We start from the raw sequence: 27,813 nt of genomic DNA, 5'->3' as shown, positions 1-27,813 counted from the left end.
TCGTCGCTTCCTATTTTAACATTAAAAATAAAATGTATCGTTACATAAAACCCACGTTACACTTCCCAAAATCATTGTTGTATAAGACATTAAAATAAGTAGAGAGAAATTGGTTTATGGACGTTTTGTTTCATTCAAAATTATTAATGTTTAAATATTTTCATAATTATTAAGAATGTAATATATAATATTTATTGAAACAATCACAAAAATATTTGAAAAAAAAAAGTCTGAACCGCCTAACAATACTATTAAGTGTATTTTAAATCAGAACTATAAATTGATGATTATATTAATTAAATATGTCAGAGATAAATGAGTAATATTCTTTCGTCATATTCCGGTTTTGTACATAAATAGAAAATTAACTTAGAGGGACTATATATAGACAAAACAGGAACAACTGGAAATAACATTTGAAAAACTATTAATGGTTACTACGCGAGAAATCACAACTGACGAGAGAAAATAACTTAAGATATAAACCTATTAAAACCTATTTGGACTTTTACACAGTAAGTGCATCAAACATCTGAACAATTCGAAGACTCTAGTTCAAATATATTACAGAAGTACCAACAGATCACAAGAAGAAATTATACCAAAAAACTGCTTTCTCTAACAAATATAAGTATATGCTTGTATCGTATACAAATGGATTAGCTTTTAATTAATTGGACAACATTCTAATAACGCAAAAGTTATAAGGCATATGACTTACATTTTCGTTTTAATCTAACATTAAGACAAAACGATGTTTATTTCAGCTTGTAACTGCCAAGGAAAGCTACTAATGGGTAAAAAAATTCCATTATTGTCATATTAATGTTATGAATTTATAAAATAAATTCAAGTCTAGATATATTAGTTTAGATGAAATACACGACTTTATACTGAAACAAATATCATATCAATGAACATTTGATTCAAATAAATATTTATACGAGGAGTCGAACTTCTTGACATCCAAACGACAAAAAAATTACTGTCGTAAAATTTAGGTTAATAGTTATTATTTTAAGGCTATTTTCTTGAAATAAATATTACTATATTTATTTTTTTTATTATATATAATCGGACATAAGCAATATTTAATACAATACGAATAATTAAGAGAACATATTGAGTTCACCTAAAGAAATGTCATTTTTTTTCAGGTAATTCTGTGAGTATTTCAATTTACTTGATACACGCGTCTGCTGTCACCGTCTCGGATCAGTTACAATTCTTTTATTTATATCTAGACTAATGAAATTAATTGTTATTGAAATGGAGAAGATTCGCGATTCGTTTCTCGATTGCTCTTGAGGAAAAAGCCTGTTCTTACTGCGCGTTACACATTTCGATCATTACTCGTTCACATTTATGCCGCTAGCTTACTTTCCAAATTTAGAGAAATTGCATCTGTCCTGAATACGGCCACACACACACAACAAAAGAAAAAAAACATAATAATGTATATCTTCAACGCAAGAAGAACTCATATACATATATCGGATCGAATCAAAACAAAGGCACGAGCCGGAGCGTAACAACAATTATTCAAATGCATTGTAATGCATACGGTTTATGTTCATGGTCTGAAATTAATGTAATCATGTATGACATTTAATTTGTTATTGCATGGCGTTTATGTAATGAAAACGTAATGTAAAGGTGTGTACATGACAATGACGTCGTCGGTTTGTTGTAATCCATTCCCCTCGTGGCAATTTGATGCGAAAGCCGACTGTTACAATAGGGCATTACAATGTGATTGTATATCAAACATATAAAGAAAGAAGTCGAGTTCAGGTGCATATTCACATGACATCTGAATGCCAGGGACTTTATACAATTTAAGTAAAATGTGATGTCTGCAATGATAAACAATACAAATCCATTGAAAATTAACAATACTAAAAATCATCTATTCGCTCAATTATAGCTTATTTCGAATGTAATTATATTAATTGTAACTATACAAAGTATATTTATTTGACAATTGTCGTTTGATGATTTTTTTACAAATACCAATAACAAGTAATAGTTATTCAATAAACAATTGATGTTTGTTTAAGTAAAAAAGTTATCATTTTGAGTGATTATTTATTATTTTTCATGTTATTGTCGTGACCGATCATTTTATTATCATTTATTTTATAATTCATATTTTATATTCGTTAGGCCTACAACTTTCCTCTTAATTATTACAAAGTATATTTCGCGTATCCATCAAATATATAAACGGGTACTTGTACGTGATTATTTAGAATAGTTTGTGGAATATTCCGAAGAACGGTTACACAGTATAGTTGCTACCATTTTTGTCAATACTCAACAACCCTCTTCTGACCTTAAATATTTAGGTAGAATCACAAAACTTAGATGAAGGAACGGTCAAAACTGATTTCCTTTCGCAGAAGTATTACTCCCATGCAGCCCCTTCTTAAAATGGAAACATATTTGTACTATATAATTTTGTCTTAGTTGGAGGGTCGAAGGAAGAACACTTACTTCCTAATTATTAACTAAAGAGGGGAATGTAACTGTTAGTTAATATATGAGATCAACACAAGTCATAGTTGACTTGTCAATAAAAACACTGATATGCACAATAAAATTAATTAATAATATTGTATTTAATATTCGTAAACTAAGCATAATACATACTTATTTAGATTATTTAAAGTAAGTTAGGAGATTTAAGATGTATTTCAAGTATTTATGTCGATATGAAAGTTTCATCATTAATCACCACCACTGATTATGTCTAATTAGGGATTCTTCGTTATAGCTGACACTCGGCAAATACCCAGGGAAATTGCAGAATCGGCAAGCTATCAATGAAATTCAACACCTACACAAGCTCAAAGTCATTACAACGGGTTTTGCATGGTCGGTAACTTGGAGGCGGAGGAGGCATGGCATTGCGATAGTAAGACGCTAAGTAGTAATGGTCCTTGTTGGCATGGAAGATGTTACCAGGACTGTAGTTCAAACTAGCATAAGGTCTACAATCCCTATAGTGATCTATAAGAACGGTTACACAGTATAGTTGCGACCATTTTTGTCAATACTCAACAACCCTCTTCCGATCCTAAATAATTAGGTAGAATCATAAAACTTAAATAAAGGAACGGTCAAAACTGATTTCCTTTCGCAGAAGTATTACTCCCATGCAGCCCCTTTTTAAAATGGAAACATATTTGTACTTTATAATTTTGTATTAGTTGGAGGGTCGAAGGAAGAACACTTACTTCCTAATTATTAACTAAAGAGGAGAATGTAACTGTTAGTTAATATATGAGATCAACACAAGTCATAGTTGACTTGTCACTGATATGCACAATAAAATTAATTAAGAATATTGTATTTAATATTCGTAAACTAAGCATAATACATACTTATATAGATTATTTCAAGTGATGATTTATGTCGATATGAAAGTTTCATCATTAATCACCACCACTTATGATGTCTAATTAGGGATTCTTCGTTATAGCTGACACTCGGCAAATACCCAGGGAAATTGCAGAATCGGCAAGCTATCAATCAAATGCAACACCTACACAAGCTCAAAGTCATTACAACGGGTTTTGTATGGTCGGTAACTAAAGGATTTATTGATGAGAACGGCACTACGCTGAACATCCGTAACGTTTATTGATTAAATGAGTAATTTGTGAATCATCGACAGCAAGTCTATATTTTTAAAATGAAAATTGTATTACAGATTAATGATCCATACAGTACTATAATCATTTTGTGTATTGAATTGAAAAAAAAACTAATTTAATAGCATTTAACTGGAAAACATAGTTTCACAGTTTTTTTAATTTTATTTGCGTATATTAAAAATACTGTTCCAGTGAAGTAAACAACAACCAAAGGCTGCGAATTGTATAAACGTGTCGATTTATTCTGGTGTACAAATTTCTTTTTGTCTCTTTTCGAGCTCGACCAAAAGAAGTCGAACTCTTTAAAAGTGACCCCATTATAACTTTAAAAGAAATAAAAACAATAAATAAGAATGTCTGGCCATATGTTACCTTAAAACTTTACATGTACCAGACATCATATGCAAGATGTAAAAAAAGAATACTGCACGCATTATGAGCCTGTTTCGAAATCTGCAATTTCGTTTATAATTAATGAAATGCAATTTAGGTCAGCTCTGGCAAAACAAACATAATGAAACTCGACCCTATATAATCAGTAGATTCTCGAATGGATTGTACAGCATTCCGCTGCAGAAGACTACATTCTTTAAGGAAAACGGACATCAAAATGTATATGTCAAATAATTAATTAGCTGCTAACGGATTTCGGTCAGCGTAAAATTCATTTACAATCGAATCGCGGCTTCCTTTAAATGGACATCCGTTAGAAGAGTAGCTGCATCCGTTGTGGCAGTCGAGGATATTGTCATACCTCCTTTTTTGTTTTGGAAGGAAATTGCTTTTGATCGATTTATTTATGATTTCAACAACTCGTGAATTTCTCTATAAAAACATTTATAAAGTTAGTAATTAAGTAATTGAATCCGCCTATATTCCGGACTGTTTGAAACCAGACTATTCGAAAAACTAAATACATACAAAAAATGACCATCACACAAAAAAAACTTTGGAAACGAAAAAATAATAATTTTGGTACATTAATATTTGGTTTGTTTTGAATTTTTAAACCGTTCTATAGCGAATCTGGACTGAACAGAGCCGGACTATATGAAGTATTGCTGCATATTTTTTTTTAAATTCATTTAATTTAATAGATGTGTAAACACATTTAATCATTATAAAATAAAAAAAAGTAATTATTGTACGTACAATACCATTCTCTTTCTTTTCTAAACAGATGATGTCATCACAAAGTGTGAATCTTTGATTTACAATGACTATTATTTAAAAAATATGTTAATTATACGTAACAAAATGAAAGTTTTCGGTTATAAATTTTATTTACTTCACTACCATTTTCAGAGAGCATGTGTTCAGCATAAACATAAGATAATTTTCGGCAAAAAAAAATAATTTTGGTTTTACATTTAAGCATTTCTACAATAAATTTATATTCAGTAAATGCTTCAACAAGAACTTTCATTTTGGTTTTTGCATAAATATTATAGTTGAATTTACAATAAAAAAAGGCTTCTGTGTTTCTTCATGGAGAAATGTTTTAAATTAACATTCTGATAGCAAATTCTTGTGTTCTCATAAATAAATATAGTGCCACATTTTGTCGCCTCTACAGAACTCCGTTTAAAAAAGATCCACTACAGTGACCGTGCATACAATTTTGCAAGAGACGTCTCATGTGTAAATGATAGGACGGATATATTCGCCACTAGTTTGAAAATTGTTAATAAATTAATCAACAAATTAGTTTTTACAAAAAACTATTTACTTTGATAATAAGTTTTCTCAAGTGTAACATTTTCAAACATATAAATTCCAGATGTCTCATTCATACATATGTAATAACCATAAAACACATGTGTATTGTGTATTGTCAGCTGTCAATTTAATGTCAGAACTATACTCGTAAAAGTGTAAAATTTATCCCTTTGTTAAAGCATAAAATAAGGAAATTAAGGAATTAATGGTTTAGTAATATATTTATAAACTGAAGAATCATTCAAACTTAATTAAATGTATCATTATGAGTAAGCACATTTAAATCTAAGTAAATAACATAATTGCACCGGTACTTCACGATGCTCTTTCCTCGGGAGGTAGACCGATAAATGAACATGCACTAATTAGATGAAGGAAGTGAAGTAGCATTATAAACTTGGAAATGAAATAAAAAAAATAGCTTTTTTTATTCGTTCCTGTGTAAACTTGGAACGAGTTTATGAATAAAATACCAATATTTCAAGCTTCAAGTAAAACGAGTGTGAAATACGGCGAAAAGATTATGAATCTTGAGAGTCCGCGAAGGAGTTCACTTTTGTTATGGCGGAGCGCGGATTATGTTCATTTATTTATAATGAATAATTAATGAAAATGCAAATGCTGTCGTCTTGCGTGAATTACAGTGTTCTGTATTATATAAAAAAAATGTCGATGACGAAAAAACAAATCGAATTTTCGTTTCCAGTCCTTGACGACCAAAAGGTAAACACGTCGTGCAACTTCACCATAATTGGAGCCCATGAGAAAAATATATATATACGTAAAATAAGAGAGAAATTCTAGTTATGCGTCATCAAATCGAATGGTTATATAATACATTTTATTACCGCTTCGCATTAGTCTACAATTTTAGTAATATTAACTATTAATCTAAGATATACATTTATTTATTAATTGTTCTTTGATTATAGGTTTTTATGCCATATGTTAAATATTAAGTAAATCTTGATTCTATTACAGTAATTATTAGTGCCGAATTGTAAAATATCATCCATCAAAGTATAATCCACAGCAGGCGTTGTTTAACTTTCGCACAATAAGTATTTGATATGCGTTTTAGTACATTAGTAGTTCATGGCACGTTTGTCAAACAGGTGGTATTTTCTTTGTGATTCGTCTTTGTACCTCTGATGAGGCATGGAATCTGAAGGTTCAATGTCATAGAAAGTGTTTAAAATGATTCACTGATACATGTTTATTTTTAAATTATTAAAAGGTGAAGTTAAAACTCAACAGACTACAATTATATATTTTCCCGTCTATAATTCTACAATTAGTGTGTTTATCTACTTTAAATATAATCACAATTAGTCACGAACGGTAAATTGATACCTTTGCCAGTCAATTAAGATTCAATTCAATTTGAAAACATTAGATTTCTAATCGATTTGGCACGAGACAGTGCTGTTTCGTTGCATTCAAATTAGATTTTGTTTTTATGTTGATTTCTCGCCCGAAGACCGCGGAAACCTTGATGCATATTATTAATATATAACCGCTACATAACGCAAATACACATACCAGGCCGACCGTTAGGATTATGGTGACTAAAGGGTAAGAGATTGCGTTAAGAAATCATTCAGACATTGCATAAAGAGAAAAGAAAACTTTCTGATGATGTAAATAAATAAAATATACCTTATCCTCCCAGCGATCGCCGATGGCAACATCGCTCTCCGAACTACCTCTAGATATTGCCCCCCAGGAATTCCTCTTCCCGTTCAAGGAATCTGTGGAAAACCTGTACAAGCTTTGCTTGCTGGAAGAACTTAAACTGTCCCTGCGCAAGTTGCTGGCATAAGATAGAGAGCTGGTGGATGAGGCCAAAGGGTGTTTCCTTAGGGATGTCGGGAAGTCACTGGGATGAGCATCCCGTTTAGACGGAGTATTCGGCAGCCCCAAGGAACCTCGACGCCTAATAAATTTCACTTCGGTAAATCTCCAAAAATAATTCTTTTCTTTTTTTCTGTGCAGTTTACCTATCGTAAATTTTGTGCGAATTGAGGGCGGGCATCGATTCCCTCCGGGAACCAATATTGCTACTACCATAGCTTCTGGTCCTCTTGTTGGTAAAGAGATTCGAGGTGGATCCGTTCTTTTTGTGCACATCGCACTTGGAATCTCGTTTAGTTTCGACTTTGACTATGGTCTCAGGTTTGTCAAGTTTGACATCTGTGAAGAGTGCCTCCAGACGCCTCATCGCGGCCGCATGATCCATCGCTTATATAAACGCACTTTCATTCACCAAAAAAATAAACGGAAACAAAAAACTCCACGAAATATAGGAAAAATCTATAATCACATGGATCCGGTTGTCGTTAAGATGCTACACACTTTTTTTTTCAAACTGAAATTCTCACAATGAATGAGCGTGCAAGTGAATGCTTTGTCTCTTACACTGACTGAACCCAATCTCACATTTACCGCGAGGACTATTTTGTTTGAGGCCGCGTTATGCAATATAAACTCACTCTTTCCCACAAGCACTAACCCACACTCGGCATGTATATGTGTACGTGTATGTACGAGCGTGTGTTCGGATACAGACCATAAATACAATTTATTGATAATTGCTGGAAATCAGGTGGAGCTTCAACACTAAGCCAACATCGCGAAGAACGAGAAAGAATGAAAGAACACGCATTCCTTCACAGGAAATGCTACAATAATTTCGTGCTTTTGTTGTAAATATTATATCTACTGCTTCAGGATTCGTACTTAGAAATGGACGTTTTCGTTAGTCTTCGGCTTCGAATCACTGACCCGAGCGGATTCGAAAGGAATACGAATTATGAATAATAATATTTACTCAAGAATTTAGCGAAATTCTAATAAATATTCTGTTTTATACGTATAATAAAATTAATATATTATTGCAACAAAATGTTTGGCTCTATATAGTCAGTATATTATACAATAGAATTAATTTTAAAAAAATTACCAGCATAAACAAATTTGAATCGGATGCGTTAATATTATTTTTATTCTTTTAATTAATAAAAGCTTAAATAATTATAATTAATAAGAAATGATTAATTATTGATATACTTGTTATTTTAATAAATATATCAGCTTGCTTAATTTCATGATTATTCAGATAAATTTTAATGAATATAGAATTTAAAAAGTTATGCAATATTATTGAAATGAGAAAGTATTGAAGACATATATCACTAGAGTAACATATGTAGGCACATCAATCTCTTAATTTATTATACCGTGGAACCTAGCGTGCATTTCGCTTAACGAACAAAATGAATTGTAAGAAAAATGACTCGCTTAACGAGCGACGTTTCGCATAACGAGTGACGATGAGAACAGAAGTCCCGGATTACGCGCCTGCTACATCGTTTTTAAAACTTGTCTACACATATGTGTATTTTTTAATATGTTTCACTATACGAGTAAAAATTTGGAACTGATTAAACTCGTTAAGCGAAGTTCCACTGTACATCAAATAGATTTCCGTTGTAACCAAATAACTTTTCTACAATTTCTCCATACGTAATTTCGGCTCTTTTCTTTTTTGTATTAACCAAATAACGTCAATAGGAAGTAGTAGTAATTTAAGAATCGATTTATTTTGAACTACATCAATTAATATCCAGAAGAAAACGTCTACTTTATATTTTATTTAAGGAAATCTGAAAGAAATTATACCTAATTACTTGAAAGTCTCATACTAACTCATTTCAACAGAAGAAAATAAATAAAAACAACTAATTTATTTCAATATTAACTTTAAATAAGTAATAATAAGTACCATTAATATAATATAAAAATTGAGGTCAAGAAATTTAATCCTAAATTAGGATATTTACATGAAGTTAATCAATTACTTTGTTGTATTAATTTTATAAATAAATTACAAAAATAATAAAATAATCAAGTGCGTCTATTTCAAAAGTTTTGCCAGATTAATCATATCTAAATACGTTGCAATTGCACAGCAAAAAATCGTCGATTTTTTTTTAAATAAATAATAATCTTGTTGTTGTTTTTAACGCTCGTGCCCATTTTCGGTAAATGGTTATTAAAAGATTCCAATAAAAAAAAGGTACAGGAATTAATTAGAAAAACAAGAAAACGTGTGTAGGAAGATGAAACACAGAAGCGGACGCACACGTGAACATTCCCAAATGGTCAATTGTTGCCTACATTTTAATAATGTTATGGTAATTGCGCAAATCGGGTAAACGAGAAAGTCCTGATTATAGTCCAAATATCAATTACCTTAGTTATATTGATTAAATCCGATGTAGGGATTTCGAAATGTCAATAAGCATTTACTGGTCACATCGATGAGCGTTTGACTCGTAATTTCCGATTCCGTTAAATCGGTTTCTAATAACCGACAGATACTGTAATAATTGCAACCGCAGTTTGTAAATTAACATTTTCTAGCATACATCGTAAACCTAGTTGTTTTTTTCTTCATCAATCCATTTAAATTACCTTGACTGTGAACAGATAAAAAACAACATACACTTACTTATAATAATAAAATCAATACGTAATGACTAAATTAATATAAACCTTTGTAACTAAACCGATAAGATATTAATATTTATTCCAATTTAACAGGAATCCCGTTTACATTCAATGTCATGATACAATGTAATTAATTTTTCCCAGTGTTTTCACTAATGCAATTAATACAGGTGTATTTTTCTCTGCATTATTTCTATTAAAATTATCAAAAACTTGTTTCTTCGATACAACATATTTATATATTTAATAAAGTGCCTATTAGCAGTTTATCAAATGTAAATTAATTCAGTAATTAATCTGGCATAGTGCGGTTAATCAGTTCCGTCAATATCCTGGACAGTTTGAAATAATCTGGTTTCAATCAACGATTGTATAAAAAAGTGTGTACTAATTTTAGAATCTAGAATTGCTGAAATTTTCAAACCATACTTTAGTAAATGGACTCATCATTAAGTGACTTAAGTGACTCATCGAAACAGCACTATACGAGGTATTTGGAATCAATTGCATTATCCATTAACATATGCAAATATTTACATTGTAATATATAACAATATTACAACAATATTTTGAGCTTTTTCAGCCTACTGTTTTTAAAATACATTCTTTCTATGTTTTTACGCGTTTACTCAATTTGTTTGTCCTACTTTGTTGTGTGAGTAGGTCGTCTTATTTTTAATATCATGATGATAAATCTGCTCGTTTTATTTTGCAAATAATTGTTATAGTTATTGCAGTACTTTCTATTTAGATTTATGTATCCGATTTCCTGTTTGTATTATTTGTAGTGTTATTATAAATATAATATATTTCAAGCAAAACTATAATATTTTTAATTACTTTATTTGCAAGTGTTAATTAGATTGGCACTAATTTAAACCATATCAAGCTAAGTATTTTTTCTTTGGAAATCATTAATAAAAATTTCATTTTATTCACGATAATATAACAAAGTAATAAATTTACTTAAAATAACGGAATTAATAAAATACTGCTTTTATTTTGGTCGGTTATGACTAACATTTAGTTTTGTGGTTAGCACAACTTCGTCATCGTTTACATTGAGTAAATAATTTAAAATATATTTGCAAGTTCAATTGACAAGGAAGAAATAATATAATCGAAATGAAAACGATGCAATAAATATTATATAAAAGTAAAGTATTAGATCATGTTATGGTAAGTGAAGAGAATGCAGTGCGCAAATAGTTTCGTCGCTAACCAAGCACAACAATAAAAATGAGTCACTTGGTTATGGGCGGATTGCATTTATATTTTGTGTTATTACGTGTACGATGATATAATGGATTACCACTTCAAGTATGTTTACTGGAAATTCATACCATTATATCTTCAATATGAAATTATATTTCTGTTTCTCTAATTGCCTATTAAAGTTAAGTTAAAGATAATAAATATAATTTATTCAAATTAAATTGATTGAGTAAAAATAAACAACAACAATAAAAACAACACTTTCATTTAACATACTTCCGCTGTAAATGTTTAAGAACATTCCATGATTACCATAGTGATAAACCATTTGCAACTAATGTCATATTGAACAAAAAGTAGAAAGTGGTTGCAAATTAAATGAAACTTTTATTATTTACATATACATACTGCAATTGCAGATGTTAAATTTAAATTTGTGTCATTTAAATTATACTTGCATATAACATTTTCTTTAAATAACAATTTGTATTCGTATTATACAAAATTAAAAGAAAAACTAATTTATCTTTTTAAGATGACAAGAGAATTAATAAAAATGAAGTGGAAGTAAAGCAGTACCTCCTCGCATAGTGCGGCTTCGATCATTCCGGATATAGTAAAGATAGTAAAATTTCAAAATAAAGTATTTTTGAATTGAATGTTAATTAAAATAAATTATTAAAAAAGCTAGTTAGAGAAGCTCGTTTACACAGATAAGAAAGTTTTCGGAGGGTTGTAACACAGCCATTCACAATGGCGGTATTCCAACCAGGTACGGCCCATTTTAGCCTGTAGTAGGGAAATTCCAGGAAGGACAGACTATCTAGGGTATATAAGGGCTAGCACTAGTACGATCAGTCTCTTCTTTCGAGTTTCGCTGTCTGGTAAGGTTCTCTGTAACACTCTATACCAAGCGCGGTTCGTGCATGGTTATGTCCATGGACGGACCGAGCTTGCTCTGTATTGTATCTCCTATTTTCTGCGTAAATACATTCCTGTGTGAGTACCTCCATTGTGAAACCCTGTGTTACCACCCTCCGAAGACTCCTATCCGTGTAACCAAGCATCTCCAAATTGTTGACCCCGACGTGATGGACTCCAAACTGCTTTCGAGGATCAAACGCATCAACAAATTCGATATGAACTTTGGCATGATGAAGTTCTTCTTGAGCGGGAAGGAATTGTCTCATCTACCGTTGGTGGAGAGATACCTGAATCGTATCGTCAAATCCATAAAACACCTGAGGTAGGACACCAGGAAATCGTGCGTTGAATGACACCGGAAATGCTTCCACCACGAGAAGCAATTTCAATCTTTAACATCAAAGTAGAAGTTTAGCAATCCGAACCTTTTGGAAGACCCGAAATTCGCCGAAACCATCATTGATCATTACGGAGAGATTGTTAAACAGTTTCAAAGCTTTTAGCATCGTGTAGTATTGATCCGAAAAGAGATCCGCGTGCGTTTCATCGCTCAAGTATAAATTGTCTAAATAAATGTCAATTTTAATAAATTGTCTAAATAAATGCCAATTTTAACTTGGGCGGTCCAAAACGCACGAATCTCGTTTCTGATCGATACTACACGATGGTAAAAGCTTTGAAACTGTTTGACCATCTCCCCGAAATGATCGTTGATGGTTTCGACGAATTTCGGGTCTTCCCAAAGGTTCGGATTGCTAAACTTCTGCTTTGATGTTAAAGATTGGAATTGCTTCTCGTGCTGGAAGCATTTCCGGTGGCATTCAACGTACGATTTCCTGGTGTACTTCCTCAGATATTTTATGGATATGACGATACGATTCAGGTATCTCTCCATCAACGGTAGATGAGACAATTCCTTCCCGCTCAAGAAGAACTTCATCATGCCAAAGTTCATATCGAATTTGTTGATGCCTTTGATCATCGAAAGCAGTTTGGACTCCGTCACGTCGGGGTCAACAATTTGGAGATGTTCGGTTACACGGATAGGGTCTTCGGAGGATGGTAATACAGAGATTCACAATGGCGGTACTCGCACAGGAATTTATTTACGTAGAAAATATTATAGTTACAGAGATAGCGAAACACGAGAAGAGGCTGATCATGCTTAGATTATATTTTATGAGACAAATTTTCTTCCTGGAATTTCCCTACTAAGGGCAGAAATAGGGCGCACCGTACCGGGCTCGAAAGTGAGCACCACACTTTAAATAGTCATGTCTCTTTTTGTGCGGTTTATTTTTATATGTATTTACAACTTGCTTGATTAGTCCAGTTTGGACCGATTAACCGCAGTAGGCAAATTATACGTTTTTATATTTCACTAATATAGAATTACAAATTACATAGTTCGTGCCTCAAAATTATAACTTTAAGAAAACTAGCAAAGAATCCAAATACTTGTAAACTAGCAACAAAGTCTTCATAAATAGGTCTAGTTTTCTTATTCCTTTCTTCATAATATTTTATGCAAAATTTTCCAGTAATATTGTATGTAGACAGTAGCTTAAATAAAAAAGTATTGTCATATTATAGATATGTATATGTAGTATACATCTCGGTCTCTCTAATTTTATCCGGGATTTGTTAAATTCATGTTTCTTGATATTTTCTTTGTAGATACAAATACAAGAAAATAAAATAATTGTAGAACCAAGACAATAAATTAAATTAACACTTGTTAGTAAATATATCGCCATAATAGATACTTTTCAGCAATTGATAAGCATATTTGCGTATACTATTTAAATTATGTGAATTTTAAATACAGTAGATGCGGTCTTATCTAAAGAATGCCTATAAAACATAAATTAACGTTTTAACTAACGAAATGTGTGATGCTTTATCTCTTAAATTATGCAAGTTTATAGCTATTATAGAATGTTACAAGATCTTAAGAAGCTGCAATTCTATCAATAGACTTTCCACTGTCTAAAATCATTAATAATCAATTCCAGTTGCATACATTTGTGTACAAAGGAGAAGTATTATAATACGCAACAACAAATCGATACATAAATATTTATGCTACAATTGATTGATGCTAAACCGAATTGTAAATAAGAAAACCCAACATTACTCAATATCAAAATTTGCATATGAAATGTCTGACGACAAGCTTGTTCTGTTGACAGTTGATACATAAAACGCTCCCGTGCTTCTCAAAGCCAGTTAAATTAATATGCATTTGTTATTGAGTAATTTTGTATTGCGTCTTTAGTTAATTTTACTCATTACATCAATATTGATAATTCGGATCATTTCTAATTAGAATAATTACCACATTGCGATTAAAATCAATAAACACAATTTCGGAATATATTTGTTTATAATAATTCATTCTGAATTTAATGCAAATTGTATAATTTAATTATTTGATTCATTCTATGATTCCTGATAAATATTGTAGAGTAATATAAAATTCTCCATTAGTCATTAAACATTTTTTTACAATACATAACAACTTAAAGTACATTTTGGAATATTTCGGCGAAATAAATATTTTAAAATTGATAAAAAAATAACCTTATATTAAGATTAAATTATTGACGGAATGTTAGAAACATTGAGTGTCATTAAATTCCCATCATAATTCAAACTTTATATTTTTAGTTGCATTATATAATTAAGAGTTGTTATGTGAGAATTGAAATAAATTCCAGCATTTTGTAGAGATCTATAAATGGGTCAATTTAAAATTGCAATTTGTGGTTTAAGCGCGTATCATCAATTACATTGTTGATTGAAATAAAAGGTGAAACTGTTGCAGTGTATCGAAAAAAATAAACGAACAACCGAAATCGTTAAATACGACCGTAAATGTTAAATGGTACTCACCGACAGCGTGTCTCCATCATGAGAAACTGCCGTTTCGCCAGGATGCCTAAAATTAAATATAAATATGTAATAAATATTTGCATATACAATTCCACACATACGCGACACTTATTTCAAGCGTTACAGACAATAATGATTAACAAAGTAAGAACAACAAATGAAGAGAAGTCAAAGGTGCAAAGCAAAAGCTGTAACAGTAAAAGCGTAGCAAATAGATTGAAAAGAAATAGAAAAAACTAGCATATTGTGTAAAAAAACGTAAATGCATGAAAAGATCCAAAAACCTTGTGTCATATTCATAGTTAATGCCCAGAAGCGCATTATACTCCTGTAGGAATCGAGCGGATTGATGATATCTAATGGCCAGAAATAAATCTGCATGTAACTAATACCATTCAAACTTATTGTAAGTAATAAATAATAGTGAACTAGATAAATCTCAAACCGATCGGTGGAATGCAGCTAGTCACGATACATATACAAACAATTGAATGTGTTTTATTCAACCTTGTAGGAAGTATTGAAGTAGCTTCCTTTGTTATTGTTCCTATTGTATGATTCAACGTCTTTATTTACTCGTGTAATCATACAATGCGAGTTATTGTGTTTTAAATACAATTATAATACTAAAAAAAAATTACCTAAAATGTTGCAAATCTCCATTCAGCCTACTCGTGGTTGGTGAATTCCTACCAAGACTGTTTTGGTTTTTGAGGAGATGTTGCTGTTGCTGAAGTTGTTGTTGCTGCTGCTGTTGCAGCAGTTTCCTAAAACAAAAAAAATCCATCATTAGTTTGAATAGCAAATAGTTTTAACAATTAAAATGTTCTAGTAAGTGCTTCATAAATCCTTTTAGATAGTAAAAGAAAAGTAAACTCGTTTAACAACTTATTCATAAATCATATGGAAAATTATGAGCAATATAAACAATAATCTAGCAATAAATTACATATTTAAATTTGCTTGCAAATCATTTAATAATACGTTACACATTTGGAGAAACAGCTTTTCATTTTAATAAACAACAATTATTTTCTCCCTCGATGTGTTTGCGTATTGACTAAGAACAACAAGTTGAACCCACTGAATGAAAGGATTTAAGTGCATGCGTAATATTTAAATATATACCCGTGTATATCACAATCGGAACGATCAATATACGACACGACTTTAAATTTCTTTGGAATTTGAGCGTGCAAGAAATAATGATTGTTGTGCATTGTGCGAAGAAGTATAAACCTTCGAATGCAATCAAACACTAAATTATTTTCGCGTTTTTGTTACAAACCGGTGAAAATCGATTCGTATCGAGCGTTACGCAAACTTCGACCGAGCCCGGGGATATGCACTTGTGAATTGTCCAAAGATACTACAAAATTTTATAAGCCCGTGATATGCGCAAACATGCATTCCTGAAACTATAAAATCACCGTCATAGACACGCATTTACTGTCTAAGCTAAGTGATGATTGTTGCTATTTATTATTCGTTTGTAATTAACGTATGGGACTGACATAATTGGTCAAGATTAAATAAAGGTTACAGCGAAATATCATCAACTTTACAATAAATCAAATGATCTGCATAATCAATTATTGTCGGTATGAGAAAAACGTTTAGTATTTAAAGTATGCTGATGTAAACTCGCGCGTGCTTATAGTGTTGCATATCTACCTGTCTATGTCCTGCCTATTTAATTGTTTCATAAGCTCCTCCTTTTCCTTATCTCTAAGGGCGATGGTATCCTGGATCTTCTGCTTCTGTTTTTGGAATTCTTTTAGGAGGTCGCCGTTGAAGCTTTGCTCGAATCCGGAAGATTCTATCGAGACTTGTGGCTGAGGCGGCGAGAGTACAATATTGTGCGCATTTACTGGCCTTTCATTCAATGAATCCCTTCGTGATGATCGAGCAGTTCCTACTGAAGCAGGCGATTCCCGCCCTTTATTATCGGCTGCTTTGTTGTCGGGACTTCGAGATTTCGGTCGCACAGGGGTTTTCTTTTGGTTGGGTGTACTTGTCTGTTCTTGAATGGCTGGTAATTGTTGGAACTCGGCGTAGGAATTGCTGAGGAACACTTCCGACTCGTTCTCGAACAGCCTGTCCACTGATGAATTCATCAGCTTGGAGTTTTTCATTCCCGTTAAATGGAAGCTGGCGAAACTGGATCGCGACATGGAGTTGTTCACATTTATGTCTCCGGTACTGAGGGCCATTACCCTGGGATTCTCGGAATTACCATACGACATGGCATCAAGGGTGGGCATCAATGATCGTGACATTACGTCTGCCGCGGATCGTGGCCTGGTGAAGGGCATCGCAGAATGCGGAAACGTTTTCGGCTTTATAGGCGTCACTAACATGTGCTCCGTCCAAGAGGTCTCTAATGAAGGCCTTTCCAAGCGCTCCACATCTACGTTCAATGTTCTCTGTTCGAATGGCACAGAGAATATCTCTGGCGGTATGCTTTGGAGCCATGACAATAAACTCAAATCGGAATCGCTGAACCCGACGCTGCCGTCTAATAACCTCGAGAAGCTCATGTCTTGCGACTGCGTCTCTTTCACTCCGGTTGCTTTGGCTTGACAGAAATTCACACATGACTCGTACAGTATTCCCTTAATTACTAATTGTATTAGCCTATCGTTCTTTGCGCTTGTGTTCGGACTTGGATCCACCGTTTTACCAGGCAGGAATTCTGCGACCAACGGATAAATATCTCTAAAACATTGGACACGGGCGTTACTCGGATTCCAGTCCTTGTAACTCATGTGATCCGTGAGCCTGGGTAAGGTGAGTAACAGGCACATATTGGAATGATCCTCCTTTGATGGTGCGCACTTTTCTAATTCATTTAAGACCTTAACGACTTCCTCTACTGCATTATCTACATTGTTACCGTGAACATTTGCCTCTGACTTTATACATAACAACTCTATATATTTGTGCTTAAGTATTGTATATCTAAATTTCTTCATCTCGAACGAGTTTAAAGCCCCCAGCGGCTGGATGAATTCCAGCACATCGTCCCATTGTCCATCAAGAATAAGCTGCCGCAAGAAGAGCACATCGTCCGAATATCCGCCATTTATCACACCAGTCTCTCTTTCCAAGCTGAGCTGGGTTATGTGTAGCTCCCGGTTGTGCAGGAATTCCAACGTCAGCCGTACGACATCCTCCTCACGGAGCGTCAGCCGAGCCGACGGCATTACGTATCGAATCTTCAACCTGAAAATTGAAACCAAATTCAATAACATAGAAAATTCAATAACCACCATCGTACATCTCATATCACCAATATACTTAACTAAATAAAATTGTAATGGAGATGGAAAGGATAAATAACGAAACAAATGTCAATATTATTCGCTTCAGTTAATAATCGTGTACTTCTTCATCCAATAACCCAATAATATTTGAAAATGTACATAGAAAAAGATAGGTCTTCCTGCCCGAAAAAAATACAATTTATTTAAATTTTCCAATAAGTAGCAGTATTCTGCAAGTGCGTTTTGAAAATAAAAGAGTGAGAAATATTCTTTCTTTGTTCAAGCTTCTATGTTAAAAGCCGTGGCTACTAAAACAGCGTGAAGCTAATGTATAAATTACATACAGCCAGATGTATAATTGCATATAAAGCAGCAGTCTTTGGCACGCACTAATGCGTACAGAATAACTTTCGAGACAGATAATGCTAACCCAGAAAAAAAAAATCAAGATTTTTTTTGTACCATGTATCTAACAATTCTTGCAAAAGGCCAATGGAAAGAGTTGAAATGCAAAGAATCAATATTACTTCACCATTGTTCTAAACGTTGAATGAAAATACTGCAAGTGTACTTCGCTCTAATAATGAAAAAATCTCCAAGCGCACTCGAGACTAGCTTCCATATCTCGTTTCCGTTCTGCAGTAAATTCTAAAAATATAGCCTCCGTTCCCTGTACATTACTTTACTTAAAACAATCCCTTTTCTTGACTAATACTGGAGGTTTCTTTATAGAGTATTGTGTACTTTTCCATTGTTAACGGAATCCGAAGAAGATTTGATCAATTGCACAGATGTTCTTATTCACAATGCTACATAATCAGTTAAATTGTATCGAATTGCAATTGTTTAGCTCGGCCAATTTTAACGGTGCTCCTTTTTTATTATTATTCTGCACACGGTATATTATTATATGCCTCTGCATCATGCAACAATGAATATACTCCATTTTTTTCTCTTACTGTCTTCCGTGATATTATATAAGTCATTTTACGAACCATTTATATGCCAATGGCAGGAATATTTCTTCAACCGCATTCTCGTTTTTAGATGACTACAGAGCAGCGAATGTGCTATGGATTTTTTTTAATGTTTACTGAGAGGACCGCGCACCGTATATTACGCAAAATGTAAATAAAAACCCTGTATTGTAAAGTCAAATCTCATTTTATGCAAGCGATGCAAAATATCAACATAAAGAATTTCAATTTCGTCGATGTAATGCTACAAAAAGCATATTGAAAATATATGCATACATACATTGCTTCATAAGTTGTATATACTAACTTTGTGCATGTTTTTGGTATGATCTAATACTTATTTATAACTTGTTCTTATTTGAACATTTCATAATTAAATCGCAGATTTATATTTTTGGCTTTTATTCAAATGTTAAATATTATTAATATTAATTTCCAAATGTTCTATACAGAGGATATCAAAACAACATGTATATTGACATATGATTTTAACGTATAATATAGATAATATTGAAGTTAATTGATGCTGTCATGACTTATTTATCACAAAACTTTTTTGATTTTGAAAACTGGTTAATATAAGTAATTACAAAAATTAGTTCAACATAATCTTGCATTTTAAATCGATATTAATAGAAAAATTAACATCATCATTACAATTTGTATTAAATTATAAACAGTGATGAAAAAATGGTATACTTTTAATATTTCAATAAAATTTCACATTGTCTCGAAATGCAGGTTAAATGTGGACTACTTACAACAAAATCTAGCTTACAATAGTCTAAATTAAAACAAAGATAAAAATGTATTATGCAATAAAAAATATGTATCTCATATAATAGATGTTTCATATATATAACCAAATGGTTATTTGTTATAATTAAATAATTATTTCTCAGAAATTTCAATGAAAATATAAATTTCTGATCTAATTCCTTTCAATGTAGAACGCATATGTGGAAAATAAACGCAAAAACTACCGTTACTTTTTATTTTTTGAGACGCTATGTGCCTTTGTACCCTTGAATACATAATATGTACAGCACATTTTGTACTGTGCAACGCTTTGTTCCGATGAAATGCATGATTCTGACGAGTTCGTTGGCCAATTAATTCGTGTAATCACAGCATGATCTCGTCCGATAATACAACTATTCTTTAAGAAACCAACCAACATTTTGTATGTTAAATTATTTCTGTTGAAACGAAAGTTCAACAGCAACAGCTTAAATTTCTGTTACTTGTTGCAAGCAGACATAGGCCGATAAACCAGTTGATTCCGTAATAATTCATTATAACTATTAAATTTCTTTCTCGTTTTCGAAGAAGAAAACACTTTTCACCGCGAGAAATTTTCAATGAGAAATAACGATGTTTTATTGGAGCGGCGCAGGAATCTATAATTTCTTTAATTAATTGATTCAATTAAGTTCCATCCATTGTGAATGATCGATGCAAGCTGTCTACGTTATTTTCCCACGTGTTCCTTATTATTACTGTTATTGCCATTAAATTGATTTTGTACGAAATGTGTGTGATTTTTTTTTATAATTGAATATTTCTTGATATTTTTGTAGTTATGAAATTCTAGAACACATTTAGAGCCAATTTCACACCATTCAGTAATTAATTAATTTCACACCTAAATATGACACATCAAATTGGCACAAAAGTTACTTGAGTTACTTGAGTTCTTAGTTATTTTTCAAGCGAATTGAATAGGATGAAGTATTAATATGAACTCGGAGTAATTTATTCTCGGATGCTTAACAAGACAAATCGTGCAACGCTTTTCCAGAACATACTTATTCGCAGGAGTGCCCAAACGCTGTACTTCGATGTAACATGTTGTGCCATCAAAATAACGGTAAAACGTAAATTACAATAGCATACATACATATATTCTTATAAAGAAATTGCATAAAATACTCAATCAATAGCATAGTTTCATTGAGATGAAATATCGTGAAGTCTTAAATGCAATACGCATATTTGATTTAGAGCGAAATGTTCTAATAATATTAAAATTTGTATATAATACTCATCCACAAGTTTTATATCTATATAAAGTGAAACCTCGCTTAATGAGTTTAATCCGTTCCAAAATATCCGGATTTTTACTCGTATAGTGAAACATATTCAAAAATTCACATAATATGTGTACACAAGTTTTAAAAATGATGTATCAGGCGCACAATCCGAGAGTTTTCTTCTCCTCATCACTCGTTATGCAAAACGTCGCTCGTTAAGCGAGTCATTTTCCTTACAATTCATTTTGCTTGTTATGCGAGGTTCCACCGTATACCCAAAATGTATCTAGAGATGGTTGTACAACCATTGTACCATATGCCAAAGATAACTTGGATCTTATCCAGCTAAAGCAATTGGTAAATGTGTTTTGCGCATTCCAAAAGACCTAATCATAGAAGATTTACTTATAACATTTCCTTTATTTTTAATTTACACAAATTTAAGTAATATGTAATATGTTCATATTAATAATAGAAATGATATATCTATATTTGTTACAGGATGTTAAAAAATACTACTTAATAGCATGGATATTTATATTCTTAAACAAAAAGCAGTTACAAATGGAATAAGTGTGTAATTATATTCTTAAAAAAATGTCTTAATGATTGCATTTTTTAAGAATATAATTACACAAATTTTTGCTAGTGACCAAATATTAATTATATAAATCAAAATAGCAAGAGTAGAATTGACATAAGGTAAGTAGCCTAGTTTAGACGATCAAAGTTAATAACAAACAGAAGTGATGCAAACATTTGTATACTATGGATATTCGATTTTAAAAACACTTGTATCAAAATATTATATTTTGAAAATTACTAAAAGATAATGGAAAATTGCTAAGGAAATCTACAATTATTGCAAAATGCACAGAATAAACTAAAATGCGCTCTCATTAAATAATAATAGTAGGTGACATATGTAACTTACTTGAAGGCAACAAACATTGATATTTCTTCTCAAGATATTTTCAATATATAAATTAAATTTTCTTTATTAGTAACTATTATTCAAGTATAAATAGATAATTATAATTTTATTTGCATGATGTCATTTTTTTATACATAACCACGCAACACCCACGAAAAGAATGTACATAGTTACTCCTAATTATATTTACAGAATATGTTTGCACCAACTTAATTATATAAAGTGCTGTGATTATTTTCACTTCAATTTTATTTTTGCTTAACATTTATTTTCAATTTGCATTATTTCCAGTTATATAGAAATATAACGTATTTATGACATTCAGTTGCTTATACATATGTTACATTTTATTGCAAATAGTTTGTGGCATGTCTTTACATAAATTAAACAAACATATAAAGTGGAAGAAGTTGAGGTGAATGCACTGTTTTAAATTCTTGAATTGTAGTTATTAATTTATTATACAATTACTTTATTTTTACTAGTTACAAAATGTTAATACAAGTCTCCTTTCATCGTGTTATAGTTGTATTACATTGTAGATCTAAATAAAGATTAAAATAGTTCTTAAATTATACTAACACCAAATTAACTTCATAAATAAATTTTAATTCTTAGAAAAAAAAGTGTAATGTATTTCATTTTCAACTAAGCTTATACGTTCAAAAAGTTCCCACATTTAATTTACTACAATTTAAATTACATGTTTATATAAACTCATTTTTCATTTAGTGTAAAAAATAAATTTAACAAATTGTCACATTATAAACCTAGGTAACTATTTCAACTAGACATTCCTTATGTAATTCAATTGGAATTCATAAATAATATAATAAGCACTAGTCATTTTTTTCTTTAATGTGATTATATAAAAATGTTTTGTTTTTTAATTGTTTACATGTGACTATCATAAGATTTTTTTACATTTTTTTATCATCTTTCATATAAAAATCGATGTTTAATGAACTTGATTATGTCATTGTTGGAAATATTAACATCACTTTTTTAACACTATCACTTTTTAAGTAGATAAATAGACTTCATGAACAAACGTTAAAAATCTCTATATATTCATACTAAACTCGTTCAAGTTTGCTCCAATCTAGACAATATTATTTTATGAAATGTACAATGTCTGCGAAGTATTGTGGAGATAATATCAAAGTATATCTGGTTTAAAACAACACAGAAATAAAATAATGTTGAGGTCTGTATCTTGTCGAGAGCTGATTTGTATTGCGGTTGTATATAGAGTAGGAGTAGTTTATTGGCATACTGATATAATAGATATGTATGAGAAGTGAGTAGGCAAACATTCAGTTCAAGTATATCAGTAAATAATCGTTATTGATATTAAATGTTACAGTAATTACATTATAAATTAATATTTTAAATGAAATATGAGTAAATATAGAAGTAATAAATTACACCTCTACACTTTTTTCACGTATATTTGCAAACGAGGACAAGGTTCAACTATTTCCATCATTCCTGAAGCACTCGTTAAATCAATAAGTTCAAAGGCGATCGCCTTCTACATAAAGGTAGAAATAATTCTAAAAAGAGATAATCCATCTAACTATAATCTTTAATCCAATAATTATAACTAGACATTTACAATTTAGAAGGAAAATGGTTCAAATAATAATGATTACTAAAATAATTTAAAACTTTGATAGATAATTAATCAATTTCACGCACAAAATCGTATTATTAAAATACTAGTAATATTAATTTTAATTGAATAGAATTAGGTAGAATAAATATGGTACATTTTCTTGCAACACAAAATATAACTTCTTCTATAAGTTACGAAAATGACGATATAGCATTGAAAATATACGGCAAATATATTTTTTAATATGTTGCCATTCTAAGTACCAAAGAGCCGTATGTTTTCCAACCCCTACACTGGACTATAAGTCGACTCTCAAATTTTTGTCATACAAATTACGTGTTTAACTTGATAATAATAGAATACTAGTTAAAAAAGTTATTAATTTAAAAAATGTGATAATAGGGATTGATATAGATTAGGGAATACATTGTTATAATTGTTTCTAAAACGAAAATAATAGGCTGCTGCAATTTTACGTATTGCTGTAATAATAACACACATATAAACAAATAAAATAACTATGACTATTGACCATAGTTCTGAATGTTATTGTTATTGCAATAATAATCACACAGCTAGATTTGTATATGCAGTTAATATTATGTATGTCAGTGTTTCTGGTATTTATTAATATGTGTAGACACGTGCGGGATCCTTATAAGTATTATTCGTTAGATAATTGTGTCATCCGGAAGTGCGTCGGGTTTTCGCCCAGTACGTATGCATATATTATTTATATATATAAATGTTATATAAATGCGAGCAAGCGACGAAAAGTCTCTAGTGTGCAAGTGAACGTGCCGGCACATGGGGTCAAGAAACTTGGCGGCTAGCCGTAATGCTTCACGTATCCTAGATGAAGAAAATACACAAAAGCGAAAGAAGATAAAAAAAAATAGATGCACATGAATATTGTATTACACACGTATGGCGAGGATTAAAAGTCTTGTGCCAATTAAAATTAGAAACGATAATTAAACAAAAAAATAGCATCAATAAAAAGTTTTTATTGTATGTTTTGAAACAACTTCGTTAAATTGCCTGGTATAAATATAAATTAAAAAAAAAAGCAATTTCCTTTTTTTATAAGAGTAATATAAGTGATATAAATATACATTGTAATGTTACCAATAATTATTTTCTGAATTATTTTCTGTTTAAATAAATTATTATTAAATATATTTATTATTAACAAAAAAATAAATATTTATGATACATCTCAAATCATAATAATAAATATCAATTACTTTTCAGTAGTTCTCTCAAATGACCATTAATCAGTGTCAACTTGTTAAGATTTATTATTCTGATTAATCGTATTCAGTTAACTTGAGGTTAACTCCAATTGTTCAGCAACATACTTAACGTTTTTAAATAAAAAAAGCTGTTGAAACTAGAAAATATATTATAATAAACTTATAATTATTTAACACAGACATAAAAAGATAATTCAATTAATATCTATATTAAAGAAATTGCTTGGTACATTAATTAAGTTCATTATAAAAGTAATATATAATAAAGAGAAATTCATAATATCATATATACTTTCGCACATCACATGATGTAAATAAATTAAAGGTAAAATATTATATAATTGGGAGAAACGCCTCGATAAATGGCCCTTTGTTTATATAATTAATGATGAAAACTAATAAATATCAATAAAAAATAGTAATAATATTAAAACTGCATACGTTTCTATACATAATTATATATAATATTAAATATTTATAAATAGGGCGGAAAATGCAATGATCAATAATAGCACTTTGTAACAGTTAATTATTTATAAATACATTTTTATGTATGTTTAACTGATTCAACACATATTATTATTTATAATTTATTTATTTTTATCGGTAGTAAAAATATTGCCTTGAAATAGTTAGTGATAATAAGAATTATCTTTGCATATTATAATTTTACTTTTGTTTACTATAACAATAATTATAAAAAAATACTAAAGTTTATTTTTTATATAAAATATAAACTGTTACAAAAAAACTTTCGGTCTAGCTCTTTGCAGCATATCAATTTGTATTGTTTTAATTTACCCGTGTAAAAGTTTTATTATTTTTATTATTAAAAAACTAAGGTTATGTTTCGGACTATGAGAAAACTAACTCAAATGTAAACTTAAATTAGCACAATTCGATTGCTTTGAGCAATAACAAAAGTAACATTTGAAATACAAAAAACTTACAATAATCCATCGAACATTTTATACTTAAAACTAACTAATAATATAGAATATAATGAACATCACAATGTTTGCTTTTTTATCGACACTCGAACAGCTAACTAACCTTCCTTTTAAATAAATTTGCCGATAAGTAACAGGAATGCAAACCTCCGTCGAAGTCACCACTACCATAATTCGGCAAAGCACGTCATCGTGTTTCGTACAGTTCGCAGCACTCGCGAAATTAAATTTGCACCACTTAATTGATTAAAAGGTGTACAAAATTAATTGTAGGATGCAAGGAAACTTCACTTTCGTGGCAGTACCGGTGGATACTTGTCTTAAGACTAATCCGTACACTACATGAAAATAGCAATCTCAACTTCTGTTCAAATACCGTAACGTTAGCTGCGTTCACATTATGGTATATGGGATGTACGGTTTCTTACGAAATAAGCTTCTAGCTGCAACATCTCTGGTACTAATTTCTTGGAATGCGTAAAACAAAATTTTCAAAGTAAAAAAAGAAAGAATTTAATACCACGCGTGCATTTATCACTTCGTAGTGCATCGTTACTTGTCCTACTTTTAAATAATTTGTATATTTTTAAGGATATTTTTTTAATATATAATTAAAATTTAATAATTATAAAATTTTATTTATACTTTTGATAGTTAAAATATTTATTGCAACAATTATATATAAATAAAAAAATTAATAAAATTAAAAATTAATGAACTTTCAAAATATGTGTAATACAGATATCCCCCGACTTACGAACTCCCGTACTTACGAACAAAATTCCAAAAGCTCTAACTTGTTACAAGAAGATATATAGTGATAAAATAAAATTAACTGTCCAAACAAAAATTGATAATTTCTTTAATAAAATATAATATTTTGGAAGATGTTTTATTGCAAATAATTGTGATGTCTACATTGAAAAGTATTTGTACGTAAGTATTTTGTTTATTTTAATCTATTTTTTCAAATTTATGCAGTCAGAAATACGGAATTTAACATATATAAAAGTAAAAACCATGATAAAGTGTGGTAAGATAAGTATATATTGAATTTTTTTAAATTCCCCCGACCTACGGACAAATTCGATTTACGAACAACCCTTTGAAACGGAAATAGTTCGTAGTCTATTAAGTTTTAATCATTATAAAATGAAAATAAACTATACTATATTTAACATTTATCAATAAACAAAGTCAATATGTAAATAGTAACATAGGGTAAATAGCTCTTTATAACAGGGCAATCATTTTTAATTTTATTATTATAATTATATGAATAAGTTTTAATTTTTAATTATTCTCATAAAACATATTTTTAATTATAAAACAATCATGAATAAGTTCATTGTCCTAAAAATTAATTAGAATCAATCAATTAAATACATAAATGTATATGTCATTGTATACAAGCGAATTTTAGTTTTTTTTTTTGTATATTTTTAATTAATTAAGCATGGAAGGAAGAAACGAGCATATAAAACCTTTACTAAGCCTTATATGTAATGGCCATGTAAACTCAAAAAAATAACATACATATAAGAAAGACAATGAAAACTCTTAATTGTTAATGAATCCATTGTTTTAGCGTTTAATTATATTGAATTATACTTTCATGTTGAAATATTGTAAACGCAATATCCTCTGTATTAACAAATTAAAAAATGATAACCATGTAATTGCTTAATTAAACAAGAAATTATTTTAAGATCGATATATGATCCAACTGTGTCAATCGACTTTCTTTATTTTCATTATAATTAATCTATTTTTAGAAATGCTTATATGAAATTAGATTTAAAACTTAAAGTAAATTGAGTACATTTAAAAGTTCAATTATTTTAAAAATAAAACA

General features: G+C 30.4%; 1 protein-coding gene across 4 annotated transcripts in view; it reads right to left on the bottom strand.

Annotated features, from left to right (window-relative positions):
* Positions 1-27,813, bottom strand: part of LOC108558045 (WD repeat-containing protein 47) — a 45,421-nt gene that overhangs the window by 10,354 nt on the left and 7,254 nt on the right. The window contains exons 2-5 of one of the 4 annotated variants that reach the window (XM_017914830.1): positions 16,599-18,149; positions 15,566-15,691; positions 15,209-15,280; positions 14,925-14,970 (exon numbers count right to left, since the gene is read on the bottom strand). In XM_017914830.1, the coding sequence (XP_017770319.1) occupies positions 14,925-14,970; positions 15,209-15,280; positions 15,566-15,691; positions 16,599-18,130 (1,776 nt within the window). In that variant the 5' untranslated portion in view covers positions 18,131-18,149. Of the gene's footprint in view, positions 1-7,037; positions 7,315-7,378; positions 7,849-14,924; positions 14,971-15,208; positions 15,281-15,565; positions 15,692-16,052; positions 16,378-16,598; positions 18,150-27,813 lie in introns of those variants that run through there. The other 3 variants (XM_017914835.1, XM_017914831.1, XM_017914832.1) reach the window with 3 other exon arrangements.

Source organism: Nicrophorus vespilloides, unplaced genomic scaffold, assembly GCF_001412225.1.
Source record: "Nicrophorus vespilloides isolate i.1.1-1 unplaced genomic scaffold, Nicve_v1.0, whole genome shotgun sequence".
Taxonomy (NCBI): Eukaryota; Metazoa; Arthropoda; class Insecta; order Coleoptera; family Silphidae; genus Nicrophorus; species Nicrophorus vespilloides.
The sequence above is the reverse complement of the archived record's forward strand: the minus strand, read 5'-3'. Positions and strand labels throughout refer to the sequence as shown.